The sequence below is a fragment of the Prinia subflava genome, chromosome 10 (assembly GCF_021018805.1).
Source record: "Prinia subflava isolate CZ2003 ecotype Zambia chromosome 10, Cam_Psub_1.2, whole genome shotgun sequence".
Taxonomy (NCBI): Eukaryota; Metazoa; Chordata; class Aves; order Passeriformes; family Cisticolidae; genus Prinia; species Prinia subflava.
In genome coordinates, this window is record NC_086256.1 from 17,298,734 (window position 1) to 17,323,672 (window position 24,939).

Consider the following 24,939-nt stretch of genomic DNA (forward strand, 5'->3'; position numbering starts at 1 on the left):
CGATGATTCAGCCCCTGGGCTAATCTCAGATGCGACATGTGTTTGCTAGAAAGAGTAAGATAACTGCATTTTATGATTAGGAAAGAGTTTGTTCATCATTGTCCTTAAATTATCTGCCAGGGAGCAAGGCCCTGCTCTTGGCCAGTGAATCAGGAGCAATGAACTCTGGAGCTTTGTGGAGAGGTTTGTTGCCACTGCTTTATGGGGTGAGTTGTCAGACATGAAACGTGCCGGCTGTGCACTTGTACCTCGAGTGCACCAACACAATAGATCAAACACACTGCAATTCTGCATCTGCCTGCCATGGTTTCTCTGGCTGTATTTTTGCCTCTTACTCTTTCTGAGCAAATGGGACTTTTTGTATCCCTAGCAGCTTTGGAAGCTTAATGTTTCTTTGTCATTTTTAACAAAGATGTGCCAGTTGTGGATTCCAGTGGTTATTGCATGTCATACAAGTAAAAGATGCAAGCTCCAGCAATCCTTTGCCATCCTAGGATCTGAAGTGAATCTTTCTGATTCATGCTTCACGCTCTACAGATTATGGGTTTTTTCTGTTCATCACTGTAACATATAATTTTGCCGTTGCTTTAAGCAGAGAGTATTAAAAACTGTATTACCATGGTAAGCTTGTCTTCCACCCAAATGAGTAACCCCATGAAAAGTATCTCACTGCCTAGTTATTATGGACATAAGCAACAAAAGTTCTGTTGACGATGCATAAATTTCCAAAATTCATTTTGGTTTCCACTTAATGAACTACATAAAACTAATAAGTAGGGACAATAAGATGCGAGTCAATGACAGAAGAAAGTACCACAATACCTTTTCAGGACATGAACTACCAGGTTCAAACAAGACAGTAACTTCTATAGACAATTTAAATACTAATTTTGTCGATGGTTATCTTTTCCCTACTTGTAGGCTCTTCAGTGAAAATGAATGTCATTGACATAGAATTTATCGAGGTTGCCACAGCAGGTGTAGCTATGAATTGTTTTATTTAAGGTGGGTTTTTTCCAAGACTTCTCAAGATCTTTGCTCCTATTTTTTTCCTACCGTAAATGTTTAAGAACTTCTTTTTATTAGGCATTTTATTCCAAGAAACAGTCCTGGAAGCTCAGCAGTAGAGACTGATATAAAAAGCTTCAACTTCTTTTCTCCTTTTCATGTTATTTATTCTGTAAGCACATACTTCCCCTTCTAATACAGAATTCTTTTGTAAGGGAAATTAATGAGAAACTGACCTAAAAGCAGGGAATTTGGAAGGCATTTAAAAATAAGGAAAAAATCAGACTGATGCAGACCTGTTCTTTGGTGTAGACAGTTTCTTGGATGCAAAGCAAAGGTTTTGATTTTCAAGGAGTCTCAAAAGCTAAGCAGTGAGTTTGCCTCATAAACTGCTACAGCTACTGCTTCAAGTCTGCTAACTCATTGTTAAATTTGCAAGAGTAAGGGATATAGTTTTCAACTAGTATCCACAGAAGTTTGCACGGCTTGAGAGAGGATTCAGAATTTGGTAAGACTGGTTAAAACAACTAAAGACTGAGGTAACAGTCTGATACCTAGTTGCAATAAAGTTTTGTGGATTTTTTTTTCCTTTGTGAAAACTGAGCAGACCTCATGAAGATCCCCTTTGCAGTGTAACACTGCTAATTGTCCCTTTTCTCAGTAGCACATAGGTGTATTTATGGTTTTTCATCATGGCAATTCCCTGCTCCCTTGATACCTTGTTCTGAACCTGGAGACTTCAGTGCAACAACTGTAACAGTCCTGAAGAAAGCAGGTTGCTGTCTACTCCTCCAGGAGTGTGCACAATGCTTGGTGCCAATCTGGGAAATGCCTTGATAAATCTTTGTCTCTGCATCAGCTGTGCAAGTAAAAGTTAATATGAAAAGCAAAGTTTAGCACAACATGGCCATGTTAGCTAAGTAATGTGAAGCAAGTGAAATATAGAATTTCTGTTAGTGCTGGATATTGCTGTCCAGTCTTCAAGTGGGTGAGTGACCTGTATGTCTGGGAGGAAGTGGTGCACTTGGTCTGCAAAGCATTTGACAGAATGTGATGCAGGTGAAGAGGCTGCCTCTGACACCTCTGCTACTTGATGCAGGAAGTTAGCTTTGAACTTCTTTACTGAAGGAGAAATGAACCATATTTGTGCTAAATAATCGCTCACTTTTCCAACTCTGAAACTCTTGAATAGGAAAAAATAGGTACAGTATTTTTCCTGTGTATGGCTTGTGAGACAATGTTCCAAAGAAGGACATGCTGCTCTCCTTTTTGTATGTGAATATTCTCTGTGGAAGCCTCCTGGTACCTGGGGTGCATGTTTCCTTTGAAAGTTACACTGCTGGATGCTAAAGGGAACTGAGCAAAGCTCGCTCTTTGTGTTTCAGGTTCCTTTGTCTCCAACAGGAAAGGCTGTAATTGGAATATAAATAAAACTATTTTTTCCCTGAAATGAAATGCAGACAGCTTTGGCTATCTGACAGTTATTCCCTTTCTGAGTTTCCACCTGTAGAGTTAGATCACTCTTAACTGCTAAACAAGAATCGTTCTTTTCAACTGAAATACACCTTATATTCATGATTTCTTAACTGGCACTTTGAATACTTGTGATATTTGGGTTTTTCTTTCCTTCTAATTATGGGTTCTAAAATTACATCTATGAACAAGAGTGAGTGTACTGTTGTTTTCTAAAATGAGATCATTTTTTTCTTGTTTTGGTTTAGAGTGCAGCTCCACAAACAGTTGCATCAGCACTACTGATGAGTAAACTAGCAAAATGGTAGAAGCAGTTGGGTGAGAAAAAGGACAGGAACCACTTGGGCTTTGCTACTGGAAAAATTGTAATATGGAACCATTTATCATGTTAAGCCTCAGTAATTTATTAAATGTATCTAAATATTATTCTTAGTTTCTGCATGATATTTTCATAGAAGTGATTTGTGAGAACAGATATGTTACATAAGTAAACTTTTTTTTTTTGCAGGAAGCAATTATTTCTTTTTATGTTTTTATGGTGTTTTTAGAAAGTGAGAAGTGGTTTTGCACAAAATTTGAAGGCTTCTAACTGGGTTTCTCATGGTTCTTCTTTAATATTAGAAATGCAAACTGCATCTGGAAGACTAGAAGAGTCCTAATGTCCTAAGTGTTGTAACAAGTTCTGTGGTTGGGAAGAAAAGATATTTTTAAATTAATCAGTGGAGTAGACCATTTGGGATCAACTGGAGACAAGCTACTGGCTGCTCTCACTTGAAGGCAGAATTAGGATGTTACCAGAGCCAGTCTGTGGCAAAATTTGACCCTTTAGACAGCTGCTACTTGCAATTGCTTTGGGCCAAGTGCAGTTTCACGTTCTTATGAGTCATTAGAATTAAAGGAATGTAATCTTAGAAGTCCTGATTTGTATTTGCAATCAATAACAGCTGTAATATTTATGTTAACATTACAGTTAGTGCTGTGCTTCCTGGTATAAGGGTACTTCTCATATATATTTGAGTCTCTTTTGTTTAGGTATAAAAATACAGCACTTGAAAACACTTAATGCTCATGCTAAATACCAAAAAAAGTGGAATCAAATTCCCCAAATAATGAGACTTATTCCATATTAAAAACTTTTTTAAATTTTATTTTTTCCCTTTTACATTTGCTTTTCTTTACACTTTAATTTTCAGTGACAGACAGCAAAGTGGTTGTGAGTTTACAACAGCTCAATAAATAAGGTATCCTTCTCTCCTACTGTTTAAACATTTCCCTCTTGTTGGCAATGTCAAGTTTTCTGAAAATAGTCTTTGGAAGTGGGAGAGGAGGTTGTTTGTAGAAATTTGTTTGGGTCTAAATACCAGGTACGAATTTAGAATCAAAGTAGCAATTTGTAAGGAGACTGTTTTTCTCTAACAGGCATGAGCCATGCTGCCAGCAGATGTTTCTGTAACCTGCTGCATCTGAGAGCCTGTCTGGAGAGCTGCTATGTGTGGCTTTGATGACACAAGGTGTCGTAACCATTTGGGTGCATTCTGAGTGTGCTTTTATAAAGCAGAAACTTTTGTAGTAGACAGCACTGAAATTACAAAATTCAACTTCTTGTAATTACTGGGTAGTGCGTTCAGGGAGCAGTCCCTGTAACATAATGTAGAATAATGCTCCTCTGTCTGTTCAAAAGGCCAGGAGAAAGAGACTGCTGTTTCACTTATTAAAAATACTGAGTGGCCTGGAGGTCATCTGGGTGCCTCGGGCCACTTGGCCTGTAAAAATAAGGCCTTTTTAAAAAACATGCCTAAAAATAGATTTGAAGTCTATTCTTAATCTCCTGGAAATTTGTCTTCTGATCTGTAATGTTAAATTAAACTTGCAGGATACTTGGGGTTAGGATTTAGGATTCTCTACCTATTCACTGCTGCTTTTTGACTGGGATTTTCCCAAGGTTTCTTGTTTCCCCAGGCATCTGTAAGGAGGGTGAGGAGAAATGCACATTGCTTTAGCCTTTCCTGGCATCCTGCTGTCAGAAAACTTGACCAGTGTTGGTGCAGGGAGACAGATGGGACTAGGCCATCAGCTTGTTGTGTGTGCACAGCTTTTCTCTCAGAGTGAAACCCAGGCAGCTGTGGGGCTGCTGCTGCCACAGCTCTGGGTTTGGGGGCTCAGCCCTCAGCATTCTTAGGCTTGAGGAAAGGGCGTCTCATCCTTCTGCGTTCTCTCCCTCCTGTCCTTAGGAGAATTCAAAATGCTGCAGAACTGACACCCTCCTCTGTAAGGAAACGCTATTCAGTTGAAAGTGAGGACAGACTTCTGAGCTGTTTAGGTTTCTAAAAGTCTGGCACTGAATTAATGCCATGCTGGAGCTGGAAATAACTGGTCATGTTAAAAGAGAAGGGAAGATGGTTTCTGGTTTGGCCTATACTGTCTTTCATTTTTTTTGTCCCATTTTTCTTCCATCTTTTCTTCATGCAGTTGTGTTTAAAAATACGTCATTTATTGACTGTTGTTTTGGGGATGTTGCCAGGTATGGCTGTGGATTTGGGGATTTGATAAAGTACTATTTAAGTCAATTGAATGTAATGGCTCCACTAGCTCTCAATGGAGATAAATTGAATTCTTTGCAGAGTTTGCAAGGGCTGCCAAAGGTATCTCAGTGTTTAATTTCTGTATGTCTGTGTATAATTCTTGCAATTAAGACAAAATATTACAATTTCAAAATATGAAATTATTTTTTCTTCTATCTGTTCAGTTAAAATATGTAAGATGTCAAGTACAGCAAACCCAATTAAGAAAAAGCTGACACAGTTTAAAGTCCAGCTATTGCCAATATAACTTGTCCTCTGCACTGTACTTTGTCTTTAATTATGTGATAACATAAGAATTAAAACCAGATACCCCTCACATTTTTTTCGTCAGCCACTGGTGATGTGTAACACTGTTCCCTCCCTGTTTGACAGTGCAAGAAAAGAATGTCCTTGTCTTTATTACAGTTTTAATGAATGTTAGGAAATTATAAACCATTTGCATTAGTTACTGTGAATTTAATGCATCGTTAAGGTGTCAAGAGAGTTACTTGGTCGACTCCAGTGCCTGTGAATTAAACAGTGATAATGAGACAATTGCTTAGAGTTAAGTTATGGTATCAATTATTTAGCTGACTTGTGATTAATATATTACCTGAAACAAAAAACTCTACACATGTGGAAACACAAGTTTTATGTCAGCTTCCAATGTCAACTTCCAATTTACTAACACTGACTAAAACAAATAAATAATAGAAATAATTTTTAAAAAACCCCACCTTACATGTGATTTCATACTCTTTTTAGAATACTCTGAAGAATAAAGATGTTGTCCTTTTGACTGTATGTTTGTGTTTGAAGACTGGTACAATTGTAAATACAAGCAATTGTTAAGTAGCTAACAGTCAAGCCAAGGGCTTGTATAAGTCTTGACGATGATTATTATTATTAATATAATTATTATCCTTACTATTATTTAATTGATGAATTGTTTTTAACTGCAATCACCTTCAAAGAGTACTGTACACACAAAAGAAAGAACAGGTTTGTTCCAAGTGAAGCTGAAGGGTGCATACGTGTGGAGTGCAGTGTGGCCAGCACTGACCTGGCACTGCACAACGTGGCATTGGACTGGAATGTTTTCTCTGTGTATGTGCAGCTCCAGTTGTCCAATATACCTTTAATTGTAAAGTTTCCACTTTCAGTGGTGAGTTTCCACTGCAGCACAGTTTCCAAACAGAAAAAGAGGACATTGCCAGAGGCACTCCAGATGTGTAATGTCCCTTATTCAGCAATTCAGATTAACAGGTGCTGAAATGTGGCTCTTCAAGCAGTCCCAGTAGAAAGATTAAAGAAAGATGTGTTTACAACAAAATAAAAGGAAATGGGCAACACTGAAAAAAACCCCACAACCAAGATGTTCTAATTTGTGTGTATATCATAATGCAATTTTTCTGCAGTTTATTCAGTTAGACAATATATTTGGTGCAATTCACAGTGACTTTTCAAATCCACTTATAATGTTTGCATGATACATTTTCATGGTGAAATTCTTCCACCTTGGCATTTTTTAATCTCTGTCTATCTCTATATATCTCACATATTGAATTAGGACTTTGTATTTTCTTTATTTTTAGGTATTCTTGGTTTTTATAGTCAATATTTTTCTACTGTTTGTCTAATCAGTAAAGTATGGTGTTGAATAGTGTCATTGGAAGTAGAAGCCTAAACAGAAGTCCTCACTTGATTTGAAAGGCAAGCTTTCTTTCTCTACTTTAGCACTGCCATATTTGATGTAGTTTCTTGTCTTTTTGTATTTTTTTACCAGGACTGCTGTCTTAGATTTGAAAGAACAGTGTAGAGCGTGATATCCTTCCTATGACTAGAATTGTACAAAGGAACAGAAATGTGTCTGTATGAATCAATATACAGAACAAGGCCTTGGGAGGGGAATCAGTAGAGCTCCTGATGTCATTGCTTACTAACAATTAAGCCCTAGGTAAGAATCTGTAATAGTGCCAATGCAAAATTAGAAAATAATCAGAATATTAACAAATAGCAGTGCTAAAAGCAAGCCTTTGCTAGAATTCATTATTAGTAATAAAGGAAAAATGAAGAATGCATTCTAGACCTCCTAAATTGATAAAATTAAGACATAAATTATATTTACTTTTGAAATTGTGTATGACACTGCTTTCATATCTATCCCCAAATATGAAATGAAAAAGTTTTAATATTTAAGAAATATAAATTTTAAAGTCACGTTCTCTGAAAAATATATAATTATTACAAATACTATTGACTACTCATTTAAGAACTATGTGGAAAACAATTTCCTGCTTTCTTATTCAGCTTTCAAAAAATAGATTTCAACAGCATTTAGATATATATAAAGTGTGTATGGCCCAGGTTTTATTGTTTCCTTGTATCATCAAGCAATTTTTCCTTCCTTGTTTCCTCAAGGCTTTCACAGATCAACAGAGGTAGCAAAAAATCACTAAACACGAATAGAAAGGTTTTTTGAAAAATTGGAAAAAATTAACAAACATTCGGAGGGAATGATATTGTTTGAAGAAGCTGCTTGACCTGTTCCGGCTAATACATCTGCCATTAAAATATCCGTACAATCCATTCTTTCCACGCTGTGGTGAGTGCTCAAAGAGGCACAGTGACACGCTGTGCAGCTGCTATGGGGTGTGCCAAAGTTTAGACTGAGCTAAGCCAGGCTTAGGAGCTATCTTTAGCATACAGATGAGTAATGCCATCCTAAGCACGTGCTCTGTCTTTTTACCTGAAATTCTGATGCTATCACATAAAACAAAATGCCTTGTATCAACAAGCACTGTATTGTTCTGCTCTTGAATTATGCTGATTTTAATTACCAGTCAGAACGCTGAAACCCAGATCACTTTCTGACCCTCTGGATGTTGAATTATTGGGAAACATTTTGTTTGGTTTTAGCACTGCTTGGCACCAATTTTATTCTTTCCAATTGTATGCCATTACAAAGTACATCTTCTTCCATTTTGTGCTGTTCTGACATCATCAAATTCTAGTCACTACCCTGTTCTACAGTGCTCTTGTTGCTAAGAGCCTCGACTCACAAAGCAAAAGGAAATATGTGCATGTGAAGAAAAGAATCCAGTATTATTTCAAGATTCCTCCTGCTGTTTGTGGTGTGCTTCATGTCAGAGATTAGGGAACCAAGAAGTTTTCTAAATCTCAGAGCTCTCTGGCTTAAGCCTTTGGGAATGAAATGTTTTCTCTAGACCTTTCTGGTTTGCAGAGCCCAAAGATGCACCCAGTTGCAGCTTTGTTTACTAAAAAGCCAAGGACACATTTAACAAAGCTGCAGTACTGCCTCCATTACACTCCTTTGTGCAGGCACATCAGAGGGAAGAAAATGCATGGAGGGATGTGAGGTGGACAGTGAAGAAAGCCAGAGGAGGATAACTGTGGGGAGGAAGAAAATAAAATGACAGAAAAGGAAAAGGTGATAGTAAAATAGAATATAAAGTAGACGAGGGGAAAGCAGAGGAGATAGAATGACCTGGAAAAGAAAAAGAGATGGCATTCCTGCAAATTCTGTGGATAATACTCAGCACATCTGTCTTAATGTGGTTTGATGTCTTGTCATAATGCTGACGTGGGGCATCAGTGTGGGGGTTTCTAGTGCAGCATGGTAAGCTCACAATGTGCTGTTTTACAGGTCCTCAGTAGCTTCTGGACAGCTATAATCAGGACAATAATACCAATGGAGAGGGTAATGCTGCAGGTGAGGTGTAAATAGATGAAAGAGACAGCGTGTGACGAGAGACATAAATGGAGAAGACAGAAAAACTGGAAGAAAACTGAAGAAGGGACAGGAAGAGGTTCGTGAACAGACAGCTTTGCAGAAACAAGCCTTTGTTCTCTTATGGACAGTAAGTACTACTGGCAGAAATGCTTTCTCAAGTGGGAGGTGACAGGAGCTGGAAAAGTTAAATTCACTGACCTCAGACAAAAAATGGAGTGTGTGTTTAGAGGGAGTAAACTAAAGGAGGGAAAGTGAAGGTACATTACTACCTAAAAATGTGGTAGGATATATTAGAGTGACCTGTGCTAGAAAGGTGTGACACCTTGTTCTGCAGCACTCATCTGAGTAGGTGTAGAACAGTATGCACCAACTCACAAAATGTGTCTGCTGTTTGGAAAGCCAAGATAACACTTTCCCTTCAGGGAAGCATACAGCTCAGCCACTGTTAACTGGGTACTTGCAGGGTGTTAAAAAAAACCCCAAAGCATACAGATCTATTCTTTGGTCTATGCAAATTATTTTTGGAGAAGGAGGATTTTTTAGAAATTGAGGGTTTGTTTTTTTTTTCTTTTCCATTCACCATTTTCCTGCTATTTTTCAGTGGGGTTTTTTTATCTGAAACCAAATTCAGATCCTTTATTTTCAGTCTCTTCTTTTCAGTCTTGGGCCTTCTGAATTAAATGCTGCAATATTAGCTGCCTGCAGTTCCTGTGATTGGACTCCATGGGTGGCCCGAGTAATTTTCAGACAATGGAGCTGGTTCTTTTCTCACTCACACCACTGTAACTCATTGGCTTCAGTGAAGTTACTCTAGATTCACAGTGTTGTGAAAGAGTTGTGCTTGCTCTTTCATATGTTCTTTAATCTCCATGATATTTTTGCTTATATGTATAATTGATTTTCTGGGAATATATCCTGCTGCTGGCAGGTAGACCTTGGAAATTCCTAAGACAGAAATAAATGTAAGCAATTTTTAGGTCACTGAATTCAATTCACTGCTTCTACAATACCATGTTATATAATTTCTTTCATAAACTGTTGAGGTTTTAAACATTCATTAAGATCTATTCTTACTACAGTGGGTAAATTCAGACAGAGAGGTTAGTTACATCCTGCATAAATTTAAAACCACAACTGAAATAATCTTCAAATGCTCTAAAAGCATTTTTCTTTCTGACCCATGTCTCTCTTTTCAGTACAGCAGCCATGATAAAGGCTTCATTCTTGGCAGAAGGAGGCTCAGCTCTGGGAAAGCATGATTCTGAAATTACAGGCATACTTTGGAAAGGTTACTGTGTATTTTTCTTTCATGGTCACATCCCTCTTGCAGATTTTAGTGGGAGCAGTCATCTGACAACAAATTTTTACCATACTTGAAGTGCCACTCTGAAAGTAATTCCAGAAGGAAAAGGGTACAGAACAGGTGTGTGCAACTCAGCTGACGATAGATTAGTGCAGACTTTGACTTACCTTGGGCTGCCTTCCAGTTACTACCCTGTCATAACAAATCCCATCCATTTTATCCAAATTTGCTCTTCATTAATGGAATTAGTGGGTCTAATTGACATGAAGTTGAAAATCATCAATATAATCAAGAAGTTTTATTGTAATTAAAGGATAGATGAAAAGCGCAGCCTATTTTTCTCTTACATAGTACAAATAAGATGATTCAGCAGAAGCCAACAGAATTATGCTGCTACCTGCACATGCTACTCTGATACCTCCCAACCTTTGCTATGCCTATGTATTGATATGGAATATACTGTTATTTTTTGCCTTGTGTTGCTAAATCTCTGTTCTGCAGCTCACCTTAGCAAGCCAGTACTTCTGTTCTGGAGCTTGACTTCAGAAGTTGCAGCTGTTCCCAAGGAAAGTTCTTGACAGTTGCCATTTAGCAGGGCCAGCTTTTGTTTGCAGCAGCTGGAAGGTGGTGGCTGCACATCACGAGGGAGGGAGGAAGAGGTGTATTAGTTGTGAAAGCCAGATTGTTCTTTTTTATTTGCAATTTTTTTTTGTCAAAAGTGCGAGAGGTACCCTGTTGTATGCTCATGTTGCCAGTCAGGAATCCTCAGTGCATCACCATTCTCAGCTTCACAGTCAGCAGCTCTCAACCCAGCACATGTTCTGGGGCTGTTGAAAGAGGCCATTGCCTCTGGTCATGATCTGCTGCGTGCTCAACAACGTGCTGATCTCAGGCCAAGCAGAGAGCAGCGAGGCAGGACAAACCCGTTTCTTTCACCCACGCAGCACGCTGGGCAAAAGGAATTCTTTGGTAGGCTGTGTGCTACACAGGCCTGATACAGAGGCTTGGGAAGAGCCTTGTTTGTCTTCTAGATGCTTCCTAACCTAAGTGCATAATAGTGATGAGTTGTTTTGAGGCTTAGAGCCCTGATAAGTGGTCTTTGGCAGAGTTACCAGTTCAGTTTAAGACACTACCACTCTCAAGTGTCTTTTTTACTCTGCTGTTAGGTATTACCACACTCTTATGGTGGAAACTCCAGGTCACAGGCTGGCATGTTAAAATAATACCTACTTTTATTGTTGTACTCTCCTAGAATGATCATGACTGCAGGCAGTTGACATCTTAAAACACAGCAGCTAAATCTGCCAGAGCTTGTTGTTCAGAGCCTTTGGCCTTTGCTTCTTAGCCATGAGAGGAAAGAGTCCTTGCCAGTGCCTGCAGGCCTGAGGACAACCATTCATGCCTTTACTACCACTGCAGGTCCTCTGTCACCCCAGAAGTCCACTGCTGGTCCATAGGGACTACTGGTGTCACAGCTGTTACAGTTTAAAAGAGCAAGGATTATGTAAAAAGAAACTTCAAAGCCACTCATACTGTATTAAGCAAAAAATGAGGGCTGTTCTTTGGAAAGTGAATTAATGAAGAAAAAAATTCTCTTGGAATTTTTATGTTTTATGTCATCTTCAAAGTGGTTTATGATCCTACCATGGAGTTCTTAGGATTTAGTGGCTGTTCTGATTCACTAAAAATTGCAGATTTAGTAGCAAATAGGTTGAAATAATCATTTATATCAGGAATGATATGACATCAGAGTAAAACATGAGGGTTTAAAGTTAATTTCACTAAGAAATTAAGTGTCTGTGTTGATATTGTGTTGGTATGGTATTGCTGTCTTTATTTGTCCATTTGGTTTTGAAATGGAAGGAGATTGGAAGCAGGAACGGGATCCCCTTCACTTGTCTGAGGACATGTTGTAAAATTTTGTTAACAAAAATCAATTCAAAAGCTGGTCAGTCATAAGACACAAGTCCACAGGAGATCAAACCTCAGTAGTTCTGATGTTTACACAAACACCTGGTAGTTGGTTCATGCCCAGCAATGGATTACGCCAAGCTGGCTGGAAACAGTTAGAGATGCTGGCGGCGTGCCCTGCCCACCTCCCACAGGTTCCCACTTCTGCAGCAGGAATGGCTCAGTGCCTCATTAATCAGCACCTGGGTTTCTGCATTTTGCAGGTCGGCACACTAAGGCAAGCCAACATCAGTTTCTGTTCAGGCTTAAGCCACAGCACTCCTGCTGTGGGAGATGTTTTGCAAGAGAGATCAGTGCGCATAGTGGGGTAGATCACTTGTCAGCTGCAGCTTAAACTGTAGGGTGAGATAGATATTAATACCTTCACCATTATTTTGTTAGAGGAGAATTCTTAATTTATTGATCAGAAACCATTAATGGAAATGTAAAGTTGAGGTGGTTTAGGATGTGGATGACAGGAGAAGGATGCCAAGAGGAACAGTCATGACCATTACATTATCTAGTTCGTGAACGACTACGTTTATCTATCATATCTAATTTTGTCAGTATAAGTTTACTTCTGTTTTTCAACACAACAGTTCAAAAATGTAAAATAAAAAATAATTTGTCATTAATCACCGCATTTGATTTAGTAAATAGCAAAGTATCAGCAATACCTGTTCTCTCTATGATGGGTGTGTTCCCCATGACTCTGTGCTGTACAGTGCTGCATAAATGGAGTCCTAGGGCACGAACGGTCACCTCAGCATTTTTCCCTTGACATATTTCAGACAACCGGGCTGTGTAAGTGAAAGACGCAGTGACTAAAATGTTGTTGGAAGGTGAGGTGCTGTGCCTGCCTGGCCTTCATCCTGCCCCAGCACAAACCCCACGTACATTCAGCAGCGCTAGAGCCCGGTGCGCCCACGGTGGCAGCTCGCAGGGGCGGCGGTGGCAGCAGGGGTGGCCGGCGGGCCCCGCTGCCCCCGCGGGCGGTCCCGGCCGGTCGCTGTCACCGCGGGTGCTCGGGCCGTTCCCGTGGGCTGTCGAGCCCGCTGTGCGCGGCCCTTCGCGGGCGCGGCTGCCAGAGGGGGCGGCGGCCTCCAGCGCGGGGCGGGCGGGAGGGAGGGTCCGGGGCGGCCGCGGCCCCTCCGAGGAGGCGAGCGGAGCCCGGCGGCAGGTGGCGGCTGCGGCTCGGCCCCTTTAAGGCTACGGCTGCCGTAACCCGATCCCCGCCGGAGCATCCTGCGCCCGGGAAGGGCTGTCCCGTCCCCGACGCCGCGGGGAAGGCATGGAGGAGGAGGAGGCGGCGCCGCAGCCCCCGTAGCCCCGCTCCCAGGTGCGGCGGGCGGGGAGGGAAGGCGCTGGGGCGCTGAGAGGCCGGGGCCGGCGGGGCGGGGGCGGTGCAGCCCCTTTCCCCCGCCCCGCGGGGCTGCGCGGAGCGGCCCCTTCCCTCCCTCGGCGCGGGGCGGCCCCCGGGGGCCGAGGGCCGCAGGCGGCGGCGCGGGGCGCGCTGACAGCGCAGGGCTGCGCGGGGCCGCCTCCTCCCGCCGCCGCGGCAGCGCCTGGCCGCGGCCGGAGCGAGCGCCGAGGGAGCGCGCTGCCCGCCCGCTGCCCTGCTCTCCCGGCCGCGCTCTCCTGGCCGCTCCTGCCCGCTGCCTCCGCGCTCCTGCCCGCCCGCCCGGCGGCCGCTCGGGCTCGGGGCGGTGCGAACGGCGGGTGACCGGGACGGCGAGGTAATGCCCGGCTCGGGGGCAGCGCCCCTCGGGGTCAGCCTGGGGGCCCTCCGCGCCCACCGCGTCTGGGCGGGTTCCCTCTCGGGGGCTTTGCGACTGCAGACTGCTTGCGGGGTGTGAGGAAATTCGGTAAATGCTACCGCAGCCGCCACCTCACCCCGAGTACCCTGGCTTTGTAAGAAGCGTGCTTCATCTGACGGTCGCTTTGGTGTTCTAAGAGCAGAAAGCTGAGTGGAGTTTAGGGTGCGAATAGCCTTAAATAGACTTAAGCGTGAATAGCTTGAATTTTGTTGTGTTTCTCCTTAACGCTGCTTACTGAGCTAAGTAAGATATTAAAGGAATAGAATTACAATTCAGGACCAAGAGCACAGCCAAGCTCCAGCACTGCAGATGTTTTATTACTGGGCTTATTATAAAATGTGGAAACTGTCAGTAGTCCAGTGTTGCTCTCTGCAGAATGCAAGTTTTACAGCTATTGGATTTGGCTTTCAGTTTTAAGCGGATCAGGAGAGCACAGTACTTACTTCATGCGATGTCCTGGTATCAGTAGCAGCTTTACGATGTAATCTTGTTTGGAAATTGATCCAACTCATCTTGAAATCCAGCCTGGAAGAAAGTAAGGGCTGTGGGTTTAAGGCACCCTGCACCTTCTTACCGTGTCTTGTGGCTATGCTGTTAAATTTCTTATTTTTATGATGTAAAAAACTGATGTGGAAACAGTAAGATGAGGAGAATGTAAATTCTAAATGCTTTTGATGGTACAACACTTGATAACTTCCTGCTCCTTTATCCTGTTTCGTTAAGTGCCGGCTAGTTTCTAGCAGGAGTTCATAGTGTCATCATGTTGGGGATGAATGGATATTGTTTTTTCTTCTAAATTTCGAGTAGAAACAAAATTGCCAGCAAACCACTGCATGTTAATAGCAATGAAAACCAACATATTTTTAGCTCTTACGGAGTATGGTGAAAAAGCTTGTGTTATTAACCTTTTAAAAATTATTAGGTCAGTAGAGTCATTTGAAATCACTCTAGGCATGTAAGGAACACCTTGCTGAAAAATATTAGTTTCAAGTGTTTGTCATTTCAATATTTGTTTGTCAAATATTTATTTACCTAAAGACTCCATTGAAAAGCTACAAGAGTGAAGCTGATCACATCAACTACAGTAACTACATGAAGTGATCATGTGTAGTTACTGTCTACCTGAATGGTTGAGACAGTAATTTTGGGTAAGCAAGGCAAATTCTGATGGTGAAGACCCAACCTGTTTATGGTACTGTTTTTCCTGCATTACAAAGTAGTTACACTAAACCTCCTCCCCAGCCAGCCTCCCATTAGCTCTAACCCCGTATCAGCTGACAGAACAGTAATCAATGACTATGCAGTTTGGGTGATAAAGTGTCTGCTCATACATAATCCATGAACTTCTGTATCTTGATCAGACTTTGCTGTACAGCTACAAGAAGATACTTGGAAAAAAAACCCCAGTGTAGTTGAAGCTGCCTGGCTTACTATGGCCTCTGTCAAGGAAAATGGTAATCAGAAGCCAATTGTGCTTGTTTTAAGTCAACAAGCTGTTTAGGTTCAGCAAGATGAATAATTTTTCTTGTAAATGAAAAGAAAACCTGGTAAAAACTCAGTAAATTTTCATGTTAAACAGGATACAGTTGAAAACAACCTAGAGATAAGAGAAAATAATAACCTGTAGATGTGAGACAACATTTATAGCTGAACACATGTGAAAGGCTGTATTTACACCTGGTTCTTGAATTAATTAAAAAATGACACTAGTAACTGCTGAGGTAAAACATGAAATTATTCTGGACTTGGTAGTTACTGTACTTGAACAGCCTCTTGATAAGCATGTATGAAATCAGGCTTGCAAAACTTGAGCATCTGTGAGACCAACCACAGAGACGTAGTGATTAATTTTTTGTCTGCCTCTCTTCTTCTCTAACACCATCCTTTGTACCTTTCTCCTTCATGGGCATCCTGGTTCTGCATTTGCTGAAAGCCAGGTCATGCACTTTCAATGCTAGTACCTTTAGTAAAAATGCGTTCCCTCCACAGGCTCCTTAGGAGAAAGATTAGTCTTCTAATGCATTTCTTTCAAGGGATGTTTGCGAGGTTTAATTCCATAATCTGTACTAAAACGAACACCTGTCAAAAGCCAAAACATTACTTACCTAATGTAATCTTCTGATACTAAGGAGACAAAACAAAACATGGTTTTCTCTTGTCCAAGAGATTATGTCAGTGTCTTTGAAACTCAGAGATACTAGTGTAGTCACTGCAGATGAAGAAAACGTAGCATCATGAGAATGGCTATATTTCACTCAAAAGGATTTAGTAGGTATGATTAATGCTCAGTGGTTTTGCTATTTTTCTGAAGATAATTGTACTTAACCTGGATTTTGGCTTCCTGCATTAATTAAACCAACTGATTTTTTTTTCTTTATGTGGTCCAAGAGAAGACTTTGTTGCTACAAATAAGATAATGTAATAACAAAGTTTTGTCCCTGGGGTTAGAATCTGGAACTGGACACTATTCGGTGCTTCTAGGTGGGTTTAAACTGGTAGATATTAAATTGCTTTATTCCTTCAAATGGTAAGGGTTTAGAAAATTGAGCTTAAATTGTCTCTGGTACTTTACAGTATGTGAAAAGGATATAAAGTTTGGTTTGTATTTTGTGTCTGCTTGATCAGCGGAGGCAAATGGAGAAGTATGTGGAGAATCAAGAATACGGAATATTCAGGATTGTAATTGAAATTGGAAGTCTTGAGAGAGTTACATTAAAAAGTATGCAGGACTTGTATGCTGCTGCACTAGAACAGGTCATCAGAAAACAACTGGAATCAATTAGTTTGATGCAATGCACTGCAGTGCGTGTGCATAAAAATTTTAGTTTGGATTAAAAATGCATTTATGAACTGAATTTTCTGATCACCCCCTGTGATTTGTGTTGCATAGCTGTCCCAGAGCATGCAAACTGGATTCCTTTTGGGTTCAACTGGGCAGGAAGATAGGCCCTAGGAGCACATCAAATATGTTCCAAGAATTGTGGGAGTCCCTAGGACAGAATTAAAGCTGGTCTGAAGTAAGCACTTGAAATCTACATGAGGCAGGTTTCAATCAGCAAATCTGCTCTTATTTGTCCTGCATTCTGTTTTTATATATGTAGGTCTGTGGGTACCAGTCAGAGGAAGTTTTATTGTCTTCAGTTCTGGGAGAATAAATAGAAAAGAGGGGTAGAGGGGGAAAAATTTGAGACATTGAACTTTCCACTTCTAAATCTTTGAAGATGAAAATATGTTTTTTCTGATCTTTGTGTTTCAATATACTCATCATTTACACTCTAAAGTGAGAATATTGTACTTAATTTTTTAAAAGGTTACTATTTTGTTATTATGATGGACTTTTTCCTCTGTCTTTTCCTCCTGAAGTTCAAGTCTCTTACCATCTGCAATGCAGATACAATTTCAAAAATCTAAGGCATGTTCACTCATTCTGTAATGCATGTGAAATAAAAGTGGACATGAATGTATTATATCACTTTATCACTTTTGCTGACCGTTAGGTTGCTGTAGTATCATCAAATTATGCTGTCCTAAAAGTCTTCATATTTATTTTAGATATTTTATTAAGCAAAACTAAAATAAGTGACAGCAGTGTTTTTATAGTTATTTAAATAATTATTTAAATATTTGAAATTAAGCCATTTGGCTTTTTCCCCCTTTGCAGTTCAACTTAATATAAATTGACATTTTTTGAGTTTGGAACTTCTGCCAGTCTTGGAGTGTAAACCACTTCACTGTCAAATTGGAGATGCATGTCAGCGGCTTGTGGCTTCTGGGAAAATATCATTCTGTATTGCAAATACTGGTGACTCAGGAAAAATGACTGGAGCATTTAGAGACCAACACTTATGTTTGCAATTGTTTTGGTATCGGGACCTCATGAAATAGCTGAAAATCCAGCAAGCAAAAAGCGGATCAGCTCTGCTGACAGGGAGCTTTCCACTGTGTGTGGAAATGTGGAAGGTTAGAGTTGTGTGAAGGTGGAAAGCTGGAATGTGATAGCCTCCAGACTGTCCCAGGGACGAGCTCTCGACTGACCGTGCTGTGAATTGAGAGCTGTTGTCTCTGGAAAGTGTACAAACAGAGCTGCAGAGGCTACTGCTTCCCTGGCCTGACCCAAAAACCTCTCTGCTGTGCTTATCTGATTTCATTGTTGCCTGTTAAAATTTTTTTGGCCGCAGTCAATCTGGCAATAATGAAACAAGTTTTAACTTTGGAGGTTCTTGGAACAGGAGTGGAGGCTACAGAGCTGGCAGTTGCCCTGGTCAGTGGTCTGCACTGCCCTTTCTGTGTAGATAAAATACATGCAGTTTTAGGGCACAAAAATGTATAATATGCAAATGTTAAAAAAACCTAAAATGCAACTTGTGTATCTAAAAGTTTGAGCATGCTTTTATACTGTTAATGCTTAAGTAGAAACATTGAACAGGTAGAAACTTTTAGTGAATAATATTTCTGTTGGTAAGTTTGCAGTCAAAAACATTTCTGTGTTTGCTTAAAATAGTTAAATGGAGAATAGAGTGAAATTTCCTTCTCTTCTCTTCACAGGCTGAAGAACAATGGCTCCCTTCAGCAACCTGACTATTGGCATTGCTGTTGCCAGTTTTACTGTATTTCAGCTCCTGTTCCACGTTTTAAGTTCTTGGGTGTCAACACAAATAACACCTGGTTTTAACAATCTCAGCCAAAAAAGGAAAATCGAATGGAATTCAAGGTAGAGTGTTCAAAACAACAGCAGTTACTGACCTGCCTGAAATCATGGACACCTGAACCACCTGTGTGTGTATGTGTAGGACTGAAGAAAACCCTATGAGTTAAATGTTTGTAAGGATCAGAGGGCTGGCTCTAGGCGCTGAACAAATAATGTGAAATGTTGAGGCCCCTTCATGGAAACACAGCATTACTAACACTTGTACATTAAATGCTTTGTTAGACAATGATGTCCAACTGAAGATCGGTACAAAAATAAAACAGTGACTGGTGAGAGGTAATAAGTTGAAGGGATGCTCTGTGATGCTTCTAGTAAAGAGGAGAGAGAAAAAATTCCTTTCCAAACATGTATGAAAATCAAAACTCTTCGAATTAATTCTAAATCCCAATATATCTCTGGTCATGCTTTTGGCAGCAAAGCAGTTTGCTCTCTGTTCTCCTGGTGCTACTACACTACAAACTTTTTTTATATAGGTTAAGGTTTTCTAAGGAATTTTGTGAAGCTTTGGTGTAGGGTTGAAGAGTCAGGTTTCATGTGTGTGTTGTTGGGGAAGGAGACTACAGGAGGAGGAGGAGGGGGAAGCTGTAGCAGACTCAGGATACACATGCAGGAAGGAGTTGTGGAAACTCAGTCCAAAAGCATTCCTCACTCCCTTTATGTTTCCATCAGTGGGATGGATCCACCTGCATTTCACTTGTCTCCTCAGATACAGGACTTCTAGAAACTTGTTTGACTTGTGAATCTTTTAAGCCATAAAGGAAGGATAAGATAGTAGTTGAAAAAAAGGGATGATCAGTGAAGTTTTATTTGCAACATGCTACTCTGAAAGGGTATATATAGTACACAAGATTCTCCAGCTGAATTTCATTAGTATAACTTTGAGTAGCCTATTACATCTTTAAAATTTTTTTCAGATGTTTCCTAAATTTAGAGCTCAAAAATATGTACTGTATGGTTGTCACTGCATTCAAAATGCGTTAGTTGCATATCTATTCCTCCTCAGTACTGTTTAGTATCGGGTGGATACTTTTAAGGTTGTTTCCATTGTTCTAGGCAGCATTAGCAACTCAAATACCCTTGCCCTTCCATTTGGCAGATGTCCACTTGCAGTGTTCTTAAAGGCATCATCTTGATTTCAGTTCCATCTCTGAATAATTACCTATCTGCCAGAAAAACTGTGTAGGGTGCCAGTTCACAGTATCAGTGCACCTCAGGTTTATGTCTGTGTTACAATTAACAATAGAGGCAGACAAGGAAAGTAAACTAAACTGTTCCCATGTGAAGCTGAACTATTGTCTATAAGCCACATCAAATGGCTTTGAATTGCATAATAGGCTTTGAGAACTTACCCCATGCCTGGTAGCGCTCTGCTGCTGTAGTGCTTTGCATAATAACATGAATTGTTTTACACATCACAAGTGTGCTGAAAATAAGCTGCTCCATAATCTTTGGGCTACTTTGTAATAAGGTATTTAACTGCTCAACTTGATACAGTACCCCAGACTATGTCTTTTTTTACCTCTTTGCACATTTTTTTCCCTTGGGGTTGATAGGATGTAGATATTAGCACACAGATGGGTTGTGATCCTAGGCTTCATCCAGTTCAGGAGTTAGACAGCACAAAACACAAAGCATGGTTCATCAGCAGCTTGTGGATGTTCTAACTGAGGAGGGCATGAAGGGAAAGAAAGGCGAGCTGTGCTTGTGTTACTTCAGCTCTGCTAACCACAGTGTTTTGCCAAACTGCCCTGTCACTCCAGTATTTCACCAAAATGAAGAGAGGCCTCAAGGAGTAGCTTGCAAGTTCAGAGAATGCAGATGAGTATGTATTTATCCTGCAGAGAGCTCTGCAGGTAGAGGCAGTTACTATGTCCCAGTAAAATAAGTTGGTTTCATTTAAATTATTTAAAAGTAGCTGGTTGTTATTTTGTCCTATATTGAACTGGTGTAGGGAGTGCAAACACAAATGATTCTGTTGGCGGTGCTAAGGAAACTGGCACAGAGGATGGTTATGCATTTTTATCAGCTCAGCTGGGTCTGGAAGAGGGCATCTGCCTGAAATGAGCTGTAGCATTGAAAATATATTATTACAGTTTAGAGGGCTTTGTAATCAAGCATTTGAGCTGCAGCTCTTGACTGTATTTTCCATGCTGTCAGTTTATTCATTCTGACCTTCCAAGAATTATGAAGCAATAAAGTAATTGCTTCTGGCATCTAAAGTATGTGGACACTCAAATTGAGTTAAAAACTATATTTTGACATAGATGGAGTACAACTCTTCAAATTGCTGTGCATATATTCCTGTCACCTCTCCTATAATACATGCTCATATCACTATTAAGTAGTTGTAAAAATATACATATATATAGTGTCAACAATAAAGGAGCAAGTATGCAACCTAGCAGTGCAACTTTTTGCAGCTTAATGCGGAGTTAAAGGATGCAAGCTTTGACAAAAATTTCAAGGAAATGTACAGAGCTTGATAGCTTGACCTAGATTCCTTATTAAAATGGACTGTTGTAGTATTTCCCTTCTTCTGCCCCGTCTTCTATGGAGAAGCTTCAAAGTCCAGAGTTAAGGAGGAAATCTGCCCCTTTTCCCTTTTCCCTTTTCCCTTTTCCCTTTTCCCTTTTCCCTTTTCCCTTTTCCCTTTTCCCTTTTCCCTTTTCCCTTTTCCCTTTTCCCTTTTCCCTTTTCCCTTTTCCCTTTTCCCTTTTCCCTTTTCCCTTTTCCCTTTTCCCTTTTCCCTTTTCCCTTTTCCCTTTTCCCTTTTCCCTTTTCCCTTTTCCCTTTTCCCTTTTCCCTTTTCCCTTTTCCCTTTTCCCCCTTGATCGAGTGTTCTACTTATGTATAGCTTGTATTCTAAACACTAAGGTTCAGATAAACAACATCTTCAAAGACAAATTACAACTGTAAACTAATGAGCTATATTTTAGGACAAATTTTCCTTCTTGCAGCATTATCCTCTCCTCAAGTTCAAAAATTCCAAGTATTTCTCAGACACTTAATATTGCATGCTGTGCTTTGTTTTTAAAGAAAGAAAAGTTCCTATCTTTTTAAATCCTATGTTACAAGAGTAGACCTTTTACTTAAACTATTAATTATCATTAAAATTCTGATAATTAAATTTTCTTTCTTTGTTAAAAGAAGAGAGGGCAGAAGTGCAGCCTGTGCTGTAATGATTATTAATTGTTCTCATCCATTTTTTTACTACTCATATTATACTAATCTCCATTAATTTTCTGGAACACTATTGAAAAAGCTGCTGAAAATAGCACAGTGACACTCTTGAAACAAATTGTAAATACGGTCTCTTTTATGCAAAGTTACAGAATCTTTTATTGCCAACAGATAATAATATAACCTCTGGAAATGGAGTAGGGATTAAAACTTCTTTCTTTGCAAAGCCTTCTGCAGGAAATAAGATGTTTTCTTCAAATCTTACATGGTAGAGCTTAGACTCCAGAGAGTGCCTTAAGGACATCTAAAATATTAATGACTTCCAAATACATGTATTCAATATGTACAAAGACAAGAATAATAACAAACAGATCTGTTCATTTGTGTGTATATTGTTGGTGCTGTGAATATGGTGTGAAGTGTTTGTAATCACACAGCACTGAACTAAGTTCTCATCTTTCAAACTGTGATTCCCTATGGATATTTTTCACATCATTGTTTTCTCTTTCTAGTTATACTTGACACGTGAGGAAGCAGACTGTAGCTATACAGTGTTAGGTGCAGCTTATAGTTGTGTTAAACCCATGGCTAGAGCAGGAAGGTTGCACATTCTGGACCTGTGCCCATTGCATTGTTCTACCTTCCAAGAATCCGTGTGGACTGAAAGGGCAGGAGTGACCCTGCCCCAGCTGGCAGAAACCCTGCTGGGGCTTCTGGAAAGAGATGTTTCTCTGGAAGTGCATGCTTGTTAACAAGCAGAGTTTATCTGCACTGTGCATGGAGCCTGTAAGCTGGAGACTGTTGTCTTTGGGGAAGAAAATGTCTAGTACCCAGGTAGGGACAAGACAACTTTGATTACTGTGACATTTATTTTATATTTCCCTCGTTTGATGCAAAGCTGCTGATTTATATAAACCTGTAGCTGTTATACCTTGGGTACTCAGCTACAACCTATTGTTATACAAGCTTTCTCTTTGAAAACCAGAATCTGCTTCAAATGCACTAGAAATTCTATCTTGAGGCTTTTTCATTTAATGCTACCTTCCAAACCCAAACTAGACTTATTATGGGTCTTTTAATATGGTGCCTGAAAGGAGAAACCTGCTGTTGCAGGACTTCTGGGTTAATCTGAGTATGAAGTTGCATACACATTTCCCAGCAAATCGGACAATACAGAAAACATTTGTTAGAGAGACAGATGTCACACTGTTTTTAAGGATTCATTAATATATGGGATAACTGGAGGAAAATTTAGATCTGTTACTTTTAAGACTCTACTTTTTATCTAATATCACCAATCCCACTCTAATCTAATAGATTCCTTCTTTTTGACTGTTTTTTCCCACCTGTCATTGTGTAAGTGGTTGGATGAAGCATAGAGAACAGGTGATTGTCTTACACAGAAGTATCTGGATGCAGTTGGGAATGCCTTTGGAAACATCCTTAAGCACACTGTGGGAAGTCGTGAATGGCAGTACCTCCTTGTGACTGTGATCTCTTTTTCAGGACAGTGTCCACATTCCACGCCTTGGTGGTTGGAGGGTTTTGCCTATATATTTTATTGTATGATGATGCTGTTAATGCTGATCATCTCTGGTAAGGCACGTTACATACATGTTGTGCTTACATAATAAAATAACCTAATTAGGAAGAAAAAAAAATCCTGCAGTGTATCAAGTACTGAACGATTGTTTCATTTTCCATTAGAATATACAGTTGTGATGTGTTCATTTTTATGTCTGTACTATTTGAACATTTGGTAACTGTTGTGTCAGTATTAATGTCTTTGTTCAATGTGTCCCTATGAAGTGGAATACATAAAATACAAGCAATTGATATGAAATAGCATATTACATTACTAAAGAATAAACTGTAACTATAAGTCAGTATAACTGAGACTCTGCTATTTACAGTAATCATTTTAAAGTGAAATTGAAAAGCTGTAGCAGAACTGGATAGTGTATATCTGTGTGAAAGTTCTCCATTGAACCCTGCAAAGGGTTTGGGCTCAATGAAGAGAGAATGTGGTATTACTGTCAGGTAATGCCTGAAAATAGATACAGTAGATCATAACAAAGACTGGAGCATTGGTAGGCTCCAGGGAAGCATCAGTGCTGTGTGTTTTTGTGATGGTCTAGGACTTCTCATAAAACTTTTCCTTTTTTATGTATGCACTAGAGACTAATATAGATGATGTAGAAATTGTTTTTGCAGTGGTGAGAATCACATGGTAGAAAATGTGGAGGTGGTAGAGATCAGATAAGGAGAAGATGTAAATAAGTGGATTAAGTTGTAGCTTCATAGGAGAACAGGGTCCTTCCCATGACTGTTCACTTCACAGTCATTACAGTTTTTCAAGTTTGATGTTGGATTAGTATTTTTTATGACTCTTTATCTGCAAAGAAGTTTGAAGAAAGTCAGTCATATGGACTTTTGTTTGTTCTATCTGCCCGTGCATGTTCATGTGTAGTTCATTTGCCACACATACCTCCTTAGCAATCACCAAAGAGATACTTCTTCCCATTTGTTTATTCAAGTCACTCCCTGTTTGTCATTCTGGGCTGTTACTTGCATCAAAACTGGCCTGCAAACATCAGGGCTCATTAATTCCATTGCACCTTCCATTCAAGGAGATAGGTCAGGAAATCTGGAATATTTTAGACTAAATCCTAGGTTTTCCATTTATTGAGAATAATTTGGGATTCTCACATGAGCTCTTCTTGAAGGGATGGGACAGATGGACAGTGCAGCCATATATGTTGTTGAAGTGTTGGTTTAGAAAGCCTAGAAAAGATTTGATGCAAAGACCATTCTGTGGGTAAAAAAAGTAGGGAAGTGAACCATTCTCTGTCCCATCCAGTTAAGTCATGTCTACCATTATCAAGGAACCAATTTCATATACTCAGTCCTTTGCATGTTCTCTGGAGAATATAAAGGCTTTTGACTGCAGGCTCAGTCTTGGTGGTGATGTGCTGAAGTGTGTTGGGACCCCTTACAAGCTTAGTTATGACGCTGCTGCTGCAGCTGGGAGCTCTAACATGAGGGCTCTACGTAAAGAGTTTCTGCTAAACTTATGAGAACGTATCTGTCTATGTGTCTAAACCTAAAGAAGCACTCAGCCCACAACATATGTAGCTCATGAAATCAAGTTTTGAAGCCATGGAAAGATGTTCCCATTTCAAGCT

The 24,939-nt window shown here is 40.0% G+C and overlaps 1 protein-coding gene and 1 long non-coding RNA gene across 7 annotated transcripts in view; one reads left to right on the top strand and one right to left on the bottom strand.

The window, feature by feature from the left end:
* Positions 1-7,463: 7,463 nt before the first annotated feature.
* The window catches only part of TLCD4 (TLC domain containing 4), a 32,509-nt gene continuing 15,033 nt past the window's right edge, over positions 7,464-24,939 (top strand). Inside the window, exons 1-4 of one of the 4 annotated variants that reach the window (XM_063407562.1) lie at positions 13,398-13,785; positions 16,757-16,883; positions 18,412-18,577; positions 23,261-23,350. In XM_063407562.1, the coding sequence (XP_063263632.1) occupies positions 18,423-18,577; positions 23,261-23,350 (245 nt within the window). In that variant the 5' untranslated portion in view covers positions 13,398-13,785; positions 16,757-16,883; positions 18,412-18,422. The other 3 variants (XM_063407561.1, XM_063407560.1, XM_063407559.1) reach the window with 3 other exon arrangements.
* LOC134555687 (uncharacterized) lies at positions 8,930-13,144 on the bottom strand. 3 transcript variants are annotated; one of them, XR_010081474.1, is made up of 4 exons: positions 12,947-13,144; positions 12,727-12,849; positions 10,606-10,730; positions 8,930-9,741 (listed from the first exon to the last, which is right to left on the bottom strand). It is a non-coding gene; the product is annotated as an uncharacterized LOC134555687 (long non-coding RNA). The 3 variants fall into 3 exon arrangements; XR_010081473.1 differs by having other exon boundaries at positions 12,727-13,143; XR_010081475.1 differs by having other exon boundaries at positions 10,267-10,730; positions 12,727-13,051.